Source organism: Carlito syrichta, unplaced genomic scaffold, assembly GCF_000164805.1.
Source record: "Carlito syrichta isolate Samal-C Ts95f unplaced genomic scaffold, Tarsius_syrichta-2.0.1 Scaffold308284, whole genome shotgun sequence".
Classification (NCBI taxonomy): Eukaryota; Metazoa; Chordata; class Mammalia; order Primates; family Tarsiidae; genus Carlito; species Carlito syrichta.
Genome location: NW_007252380.1, coordinates 138996 through 149161, shown reverse-complemented (window position 1 = coordinate 149161; position 10166 = coordinate 138996). Strand labels below are relative to the sequence as shown.

Sequence of the window (10166 nt, the reverse complement as noted above, 5' to 3'; positions counted from 1 at the left end):
AGAGTCAGAAGCAAATATTGTATATAAAAAACACAATGTCTAACTTCCCCACCTCTAACAGGCATGGAATGCTGTCAACACAAACATCAAATGGCGAGCCCCAAGCCGGGCTCGGTGGCTCAGCCTGTAATCCCGCACCTTTGGGAGGCTGAGGTGAGTGAATTGCCTGAGTCCGCGGGTTCGAGACCCGCCTGGGCAGCGAGACCTCATCTCTACAATAAATCAAAAAATCAGCTGGGAGTGGTAGCGCGCGCCTGTAATTCCGGCTACTCGGAAGGCTGAGGCGGAAGGATCGCTGGAGCTCAGCAGATCGAGGCTGTGGTGGCAGGGAGTGTGCCACTGCACTCCAGTCTGGGCGACAGAATGAGACTCCAACTTAAAAAACAAAAAAGAAAGGATTGTCCCTTTCTATGTTTGGAAAAAAAGATTATCTTCTAATTAGTTTGTCTTGGCAAACTGAATTATTCTTCTCCAGAATAATACTTTGGACCCATACTTTACACCACATAGAAATTCAATTTTTAGTGAATCATAGATCTTAATGTGAATGGTAAAATTATACACATTTTAGAATTTAAATAGAAAAGTAAATCATGACCTTGGACGAGAGAAAGCACTCTTACAGAAGACATACATACACACATAAAAACATGCCATTAAACAGAAAGTAAAATATTATTGGCTACACTAAAATTCAGAACTTATTTTCATGAAAATACACTAAAATTCAGAACTTATTTTCATGAAAATACAATAAAAAGAGTTAAAGCAAGTTGCAGATGGGAAATGACATTAGCAAATCATTTAACCAACAAAGTTTCAAGTCCAGAACATATAATGAACTCCCCCAAAACAAGAAAAAGGGAGCGCAATAGAAAAATTACATCAACAGGTCTTTCACAAAAAATAAAAAAAGAACTAACAAAAAAATATGAAAAAGTATTCTGCCTCATTTGTATGAAGAAAATGCAAATTAACGTCCCAACAAGTAACCGCCACATGATCACCACATTAATAAAAGTTTAAAAATTTTGATGTAGAGATTAATCATAATCTTATGTATGAAAATTGTATGCAAATTATTATATGTATGTAAATTGCTACAGAGACCTTGACATGATGTTAAACCTGATCTAGAAAGACTAAAGATACATATCCTTTATGACCTTGGAATTCCACTTCTGAGACTACTACACAAGAAAAGTTTACATATACATGTGCAAGTGTGTATGTCCAGAAATGCTCTTAATAATATTTCATGAGATAAACTTGAAAATCCAAATATTTATCAATAGTAGAATGAATAATTTTTTATCCTTATATAACACAATATATACAGCTTACTGTCGGGGACCAGCCCGACCTGAGGGGAGTTGGACCTGCTCCAGGGAATCAGGACGCGGCAAGAAGAAACCGCTAGGAGGCAGTTCTTCTGGGATCAGTCTGATCAGGACTGAGTCCGAATTTTATTCAAACTCCTTCCACCTTATATACCATTTTCTACAATATTCAGCAATAATCAAATATTTGCTAGGGGCTTTCAAATCGTATAATGCATAATGTTCTTCACAAAAGATTTTTGTTTAGGGTGACAATTGACAACGAGAACTCTGTGTGCCTTACAAGGCGTATATCAAAATAACAGGTGTATGATTTTAACAATAGCATAGCAAACTGTTTTCTATAATACCTAATGATTAATCTATATATTATAAACTACATTGAATTTTACTTAAGGTAAAAATTTCCCTTTTTACTAACCCACTATGATTTAACAAAACAATCAAGATTTATATTAATTATCTTAACTTCTAGTAGTGAAATATTTTTGCTGGGGGCATATGAATCCAGTGATACACATCATATCAAATCTGTATCACAAGATCCACATACTCCAAACAGAATGATTAGTATCAGAGTACACACATTTAAAACAATATCATAACTAACACCTATGATTTTTAGCATCCAACTATATGATTTAATATATGATTTCTTATAAAAGTTCAAATATATAATTTCAAATGATAAGCTGATAAAGCAGATAAAGCACAGATTATACCTAAGAGAAGAAGACAGAGAGGCGCTAGTCTCGGTGTCTCGCATGCTCTAAACTTTGATCTTAAAAGCCTGTCAGAGACGCCGTTGTCAGAGCCTTCTATAAAATGCTAAATAGTGAGAAGCAGAAAACGTTAACCACAGTATTCGACAAACCCAATGTGTACTTTACCATTGAAGTTTGCCAGACACTGAAGTCGATGCCTCAAAGCAGAAATCCAAAGTGCAAAAGTATATCCAATAATAAGGGAAAGTACTAAGGAATCACTCTCCAACAGGCCTGTGACTGGGTTTTATCACTACCATACACAGGCATATTAGAGGGCAAATTTCAAGCAGAAGGAGGTGAAGTAGCAAGCACAAGTTCACATAGTGTTATATATGGATAACTGAACTATGTATATGTATTTCTAAACTTCCTTATAAAATTTCTGGTCTAAGTGAATAAGTCAAAGAGTGATTGTCACACCTTTGGACAAGAAAAGGCACAGTTGCCATGACGATGGCCGGGGGGCAGAGGCAGACTAAGAGTTTTGGCACATAATGAAACTAAGAACGTTCTGCCTGGCTAGAGGTAGGAAAACAAAACTATTAAAGCAATTTCTGCTTACAGAAACAAAGGCTATATGGTTACTACTGAGAAACAGAGACTTAAGAATGGCTCAGAGAGTTAGAGAAAAATGGAAACTTAAAGCACAGAATGTTTTTCTGCTGTAAGGCTTTACCTGAAATTTTAGCCTGACTGTTTAAAAGGTTTACTTTCAAATAATATAAGCTTTTATGTCACATATACAAACTGGTCACTATTCATATACCAACACTATAGGTGTCACTGATGCTTTTGTGTCAAAAGCAGATCTCCATCATGGGCCTTCATAGGCCTCAACTGTATAGCCGTAGATGTTGGCTCCCAACAGCTTACAACTACATATGAAGAGCTAGATGAATCTTATTAACATCTTATTAACAAATGAAGCAAAACAAGAGAATACATATAATGTATTTACATTTAGATAAAGTATGAAAGTAGGCCAAACTAAATTAAATTATTTAGAAGTTCACATGTATATAATGAAATCCTAGTAAATAATTGTGAAAGTTGTGATATTAATTTGCTCTAGCAGGGTTGTCATATTCACTTTTCGGAATTTAGGAGTGCTGAATTTATGTGCCTGTTTGGTGACTTGTGAATTCATTTTATAATTTATTTATATGGAGTACTGTACATTTTATGTTTTATACATGTTTCAGTATATGTCATATTTCATAATTTTGAAAAACAGAGAGGGACTGTAACTTATCAAAATATTGCTTTGAAAGAGAGCAAAAAATTGTGTTATAGTTGATGAAGATAAGGAATTGAGAGATATTTCAAGAGAGTATTGAGTTACATTTAGAAAGGCCCTTCCTTTTGTAGGTTTATAAAAAAATAACCTTGTTTTTTTCTAAATGTATCTTTGTATTTTTGCATTTTTCCTTTCACCAATTTAGGTGTTTTTTTTTTTTGTATTTGAGGTTTAGTTCCAACTTGATATTTTCTAAATGGACATCTGGTTGTCCCAACTTATCAAGAGGTTTATCTTTACCCTACATCATTCCTTTACAGTCTATTTTTGAACTTTCTATTCTGTTCCATTGATGATCAGTGTATTCAAAAGTCATTACTGCATTGTCTCTACTTTTTGGGGGGAATTTCTTTGTCTGCTTTTTTGTATGAATGTTTTATATTGTTTTGAATCTATGCTTTTGATTTTTAAAGTAATTTCCATATATTTTAACACAGTATTTAATATTTCTATGTTTTCCTCAATAAGACAAGAAAGAGAATATCACAAAATGGTTATTAATGTGGAGTCTAAATTCAATAGACTTTCTGAGGCATTGTCCATAATTTAATTTAATCCCTTAACAATAATAGTTGTAATAATAATGGCACTAACATATATTAATAATATTGTTCATAAATGTAATGAAACAATACTAAATGCCTATAGGGATTCTGTGAGCAATAGATAATTATTATAGTGATCACAACTGACACATAATAAATCCTGGATAAGTATTATCTGTTATTAGCAACTATTCATAAAGCTAATTAATAAAGAAATTATTTCAGTTTCCTATTACTACTATAACAAACCTTGTGGCTTAAAGCAACAGAAGCTTATTGTAAATCTGGAAACCAGAAATTTGTGAGGCTAAAATTAAGGTGTTAACCAGGCTGCATTGTAGCTGGAGGCTCTAAGGAAGAATCTACTTCCCTGCTTTTCATTACACTTAAAACTTGATTGGTTGACTTCACAACCATAAAGCCAAGATGATCATAAAATATAGTCTAGTTCTTGGTAACTTCAGGAAACCATCCATGTTTACCATGCAGTGCTTTTTCTGTCTTTTTGCAGCCCATGACACACTTGTGTCCTATGAAATCTTGTTTGAGGATGAGTGGGAGCCAGGGAAGTTGGTGAGGAAGAAGATTCTGTGGGCCGCTGGTAAAAGCAGCATGCCCCTCTGGAGGTTTATGGTGAGGGTGATATAGTAGAAAAAATATTGGGCTGGAATTCAGCTTCTTTTTAATAGAGCCTAGGCTGACAGTACCAAGGTGTGAAACCTTAGAAAAGTGACTTAATTTTGCTGAGTCTCAGGATTAGACAATTTTTTTGAGATAGATTAAAATGTTATCGGTATTTAATTTGGAGACAGAGCTATTCTTTTCAATCAATTCTTCTTTATAAATTGTGCAGCTTGCAAAGTTAATTATAGAATATTGCTAGACACGTGCTCAAATATGCTGATACCCTCTGAAGTTCATTTCAAATCTAGAAATACAACAGAGTAGCACAAGACTTTATCTGATGTGAGAAGCTCTGTGTATTAAAATTCTCCAAAGAACAGAAAAAAGGAACAGACACTAAAATTTATCTGCATTTTTTTTCTTTAAATAAGTTAATATTTTAAGCAACTAAAAGAAAAATCAAGTTCCTATAATTTAACCTACCTGAGAGATTCCTTACATAAGTAAGGAGTTATAAGGGATAGACCATACAGCTTTGTGTAATGTTTCTGTAATTTTTTAAAACATATTTTACTGGAGATATGCAAAAGCAAAGGAACAAGAAGCAAGTACGAAGATATAATAAAGTGTGTTTATATTCTATTCTTAAAGTAACTCTTAGTCTCCTTAGGGAAATTCAAAAGGCTTCTCTATAGACTTTTAACTATTAAGGAAAATATTTAAATGTTTTCCTGGTTAAAACATGTACAAACAGATACATTTATAAAATCTATATAATTTTTAAAAGTCAATACTCTTTCACATGATTGCAACGAATCAAGATAATTTAACTTTAGCACCATAAGCAACCACAAAATTAAATAAATTCCATCAGATTTTTTGGCACATTATATAGCATTCCTTATACCTTGTATCTATAGGGTCTAAAGGATTATAAACATGTCATACACAATTGTTAAATCCAACACAAATTGTTTCAGGTTACAGAATGTCCTGTTAAAGTTATGCCCTTGGTGAGGGGGAACAGAAAGGAAAAAGCTTCTTCTTTATCCCTTAAGCTTATGACACAGTTTTCATGCTGGTAACTTCTTTAATCTTCGGAATGATCTCTATTTTATTATACATGATTGGCTTTCATCTAGGAATTTATGTGTAGATGGTCTACTGTCAGTGCTGAGGAACCACGCCACTGTCCACAGAACAGCAGCCTCCACCCAACTGAGAACAGCACATTGTTTCTACTTTACTCTTGGTGCAACCCTTTGGTGGCATCTAGCCCATAAGCATCAGCAAGAGTGATGCCCACTACTTTAGTCAAGTTCCATTTGACTGAGTCCATGCGGATAACAACTGCTAAGCAACTTATAATATTCTGAGACAGATATGGAAAATTAGACAGTTGACACTGAGATGCAAAAGAAAGTGTCTCCTGATGGAATTATTCCAACAAGTCTAAATGAAGTCAGTGATAAAATGTCCCTTATTATACAATTAATAATATCTTCACAGAAGCAATACTCTTTTAAACTGTTGGATTATTGAGATGTACATTTTATCAGATTCCAGCATCATAACCTTATAACTCTACACAAAAATTTGATGTAATAATTGTAAAGTTTACTTAAGTGTTGATTGCCCCAAGTTCTGTAATTTATTGTTCCTTTGTGTCTAACGTGACAAAGAGTAAGAAAAGGAAACTCTGATGTTTAGCACTTTAGAGTAAGATACATGAATCATCTGCATTAACAGTCCTTTGGAGCTGCTGGACCTCATTATGAAGTCTTCTGTGTTCAGCTTGGATTGACGCCTTGAGCTTTTCAGTCTCTTCCTAAAGAGTGATAAACAGAAAGAAGATGAAGCTTCATTCTGATTGCTTAGGTCTCTCACTTGGCATTACTTATTTTAACCCAAGTAACAATAGATAGTCTCTGAATATCTCTCTTCCGTTCATGTATATCCAACCTACTTCTATAATTATCCATCCTGTTTGTCTTTTTCTAGCTCCAGAAACATTATCATCTCTCGATCCCTGAAATGTTGATGTCCTTGGAATTCCATCTCAAGGCACCCTGTACCCTTAAACTACACAATTTCTTTTGACAATCTTAGTCACATCTTGACTTCAATTCTAGTTCACACACAGGAGAATGTTAGATATATTTCTAAGAGAAAAGGCTGATACAAAAACAGCGTGTCTGGGTGACATCAAAACTAGGTGGGGTGTCTGAGCCTCAGAGAGGGAATTTGTTCCAAGTCACCACAATCTTGATGGCAGAAGTAGAAGAAAAGACTTAAAACACACAAATAAATCATCACAGGTTGTCTATACTGCTCTTTAGGAAAGAACAGCAATCTTAAATATATTTTGAAGTAATTCTGAAAAATGAGTACCTACAGGAAGACTGACCCGTCAGGGGCAAGTATTAGGATGTTATTTGTGTCATTATGTTGCTGACATAGGATTTTCACATCAGGTTTGCAGAAGTAAAAACACTGTAGATCCCAGTCACTGGAAAGGCAGTTGTGCTGACTTGCTAGGCTGTGATATTGGCATTTATTATCTCTTTGAAACCTTATTTATCTCATCTGAAAAGTGAGGGCACAACAGCTTGGCTTCACAATGTATGAGATCAGTTGAGAGAATGCATGTAAAGTGCTTGGTAAATAATATATTATTTATGAAGTGATTGGTAAGCAACAAATGATTCTTGAATGATGGTGAAACTAAATAACAGGATGAAAGAAACTCTGCATGGTAATATGAAATTAATTTAACAAAGCAAAATATTTTTCAGAGTAATTAACAAGTTAACAAGGAAAATGAATTACTTTAGGTTACAGATGCCTTGGTTTTTATTTAACAATTTATAGTGCTAACTCTATGCCAACAACTATTCTAAACACAAAAATTAACTCATTTTACTTTCAAAATAACAATCAAATAGATATCAACACTGTATCCATTTTTACACAAAGGGAAAACAAGGCACAGAGGGGACAGATAACTTGACTAAACTATACGCTTAATAAAATCTGGAACCTGGATTCACACTCGGGAAGTCTGGCTGCAGAGAGCCCTTGCCTAGAACGGTAGTTTCCTACTGCCTCTGGCCGTTGCCACTGCTTCATGCTCTCATTGTTACAAATGAGAGAGAGATGAATCAATTGACAAATACCTGGAAACGACGTTCCTGCGTCCTCCTTATCTCTGTCATCCAATTTTTTCTGGATAGCTCCATCTGTCTCACTTGTTCCTGATGGAGTCTCTCCAGCTGCTTCATTCTTTCCTGGTTCCTCCTTTGGATTGCCTCCAACCTTTGTGCATTAGCCTTTGCAGCCTCCGCTTTCACACATTCCACTGAGGAGAGAGAGGAAAAAGAAGAAAAAGATAAACCCCTCTAGGATTAATGTGCCCCTTCCTTCTGCCTCCTACTCTTATTTTTTATTGTTCCAACTTCATGAAGAAAATTCCCTGAGGTTGTTTTCCCTTCCAGATAATCATTATGTAATTGATCATGCCACACCCAGATATGGCCTTAGGCTCTAAGAAGTGTCTCCACCAGTCTTGCTCTAGTTTAGTGATCTCATTTGGGCCAGGCCATATTTCAGATTTGTAGACATTTCTTTCCTTCTTACATCATTTCAAATTTCTTCTCACCTTTCATCTTTTGTTCCCTTGCTGTGAGAGCCTGGTCTGCCTGAAGGATCACATCACTCATAGATGCCTTGGACTTTAAATATTTCTGCAGAACTTCTTGAGCCTAGCAACCCCAAAGACATGCAGTTAGAAGTAGGAAATGATGATTATGAATGTTGTAAACATCTTTATTTCTTGTTCCTTCCAGCATTTTTTCCTTGAAGGAGCTGCTCAGCCTGCACTCATTGGAACTGCCAACCAAGCCTCTCCTGTCACAAGTTTTGGTATGACTCCATGATCAATCAGAAAACTCAAGGACACTAGATGCAAAAGATTTGTTCACAGGTGGAAAAATATGGCAAGGAGGAAAATTGATGACATTTGGGTGTTTGAAAGACTGATATATGATGAGGAAAAGTTCTCTTTCCCTTGAGACCGAGGGAACAAAGGCCTAGTTAGGGTTGGACCTGTTGGTGTCATCTTCATTGCTGTGTGGGCTAAGCCTACCTGGACATGAAGCCAACAGTCAGGAAAACAGAACAGAAAAAGTAGGGGGTTGGATAGAAAGAAGAAAATTGATGGCATTGTTTAAACTTCTGAATGTATGTATACTTGAAACTGAATCAAAATCTCTTGCTTTTAGTTTGTGTAAGCCAACAAATTACCAGTTTTTCTTAAGTTTGTTTCAATTATTGGGATTCTGTCCTACAACACCAAAAGGGTCCCTCTATTGTAATTAATACTGATGGTCACAATACAAGTCTGGTTATTATGGTGATGGTTCAATTTAATTTCACAGCTATCATTAGAGTATAAATTTTGTGCTTGAAACATCAATATCAGGCATAGTTTTAACATGATTACTTATTCAATGAAAGGCAGAGACATAAACCTCATCTGTGTTTCTGTATGCATGTCTTTCCTCCTGCCCTTACTGGTTTTACCAAAGAAGCCCTGCAGCAATGCTACACATCAATAGTTAAAACTAGGGATACCTTTATTCCTTTTCCAGGTGTCTGATAGTACTTTGCCTTCAGCTCTTCTACCTTCTGAATGAAGAGATTATGGCCTCCTGGCTTAGAATAAATTCCCTTCTTCACTGCTTCTTCCAGAGGACCAAAAATATCCTGCAGTAAAGCTGAGCAACGATTCGACGACGCTTCCACGTTCTGTTTAAAAATGTTTTTCTTCTTTTTATTCAGTAGTCTCTTCAAAGAGATAAAAATCCATAGTGAAGATGCTAGAAATACTTTTCAGAAAGAACCTATATTTTTTTTCTAGAAACTTAGAAGAATATAAGCAAGATATCCTTCCCACCAAACCAAGAAAAGTTCCAAGGAATATACAGGAAAATGATATTAACTTTTGAGTTAGAAATCTCTTATTGTTTTTGCTTTAGGTTGTGATCTTCAGATTACAGACCTCTAGTTTCATGCCTTAATTTTAAAAGCAGTTTACTGTTTTATAACTTTCCTGGTTTCAGTGTTTTATGGGCTTCTATGGGATTTCCAATGAGAATGTAGATTTATATAATTGGCTGGAAGGACACCAGCCTATTCTGTTAAACCTGGATCTGTCATATTTTAGTAGAACCAACTGTAATTCTTTATGCCTGATTAATAAAAAAGAAAATGAATGAATACTTTGCAAATACAATTCTTCAAAGGAATAAAATTAACTCACCTTTTTATGTATATAACATAGTAAAATATAGGTCATATGCAGGGTCCAGAGTAGTGACTTGCTTGTTTGTTTTCATATTGAAGTGTTATCACAGGGACATAAGTAATTATTTTCCAGTCAGTACGAATTGCTTTTCTTAACTAAGTTTTATTTTATCATTCATAGCAATACTTTGCCTTCCTTTTTTTTTTTCAGTTGGAGTCTCACTGTCACCCAGACTGGAGTGCAGTGGCCGCTCCCGGCCACCGCAGCCTCGACCTGCTGGGCTCCAGC

General features: G+C 35.3%; 1 protein-coding gene across 1 annotated transcript in view; it reads right to left on the bottom strand.

Annotated features, from left to right (window-relative positions):
- Nucleotides 1-6287: 6287 nt before the first annotated feature.
- The window catches only part of LOC103267819 (guanylate-binding protein 5), a 9607-nt gene continuing 5728 nt past the window's right edge, over nt 6288-10166 (bottom strand). Inside the window, 4 exon segments of the mRNA XM_008065396.2 lie at nt 6288-6401; nt 7750-7931; nt 8232-8334; nt 9206-9474. Coding sequence (XP_008063587.1) covers nt 6288-6401; nt 7750-7931; nt 8232-8334; nt 9206-9474 — 668 coding nt within the window.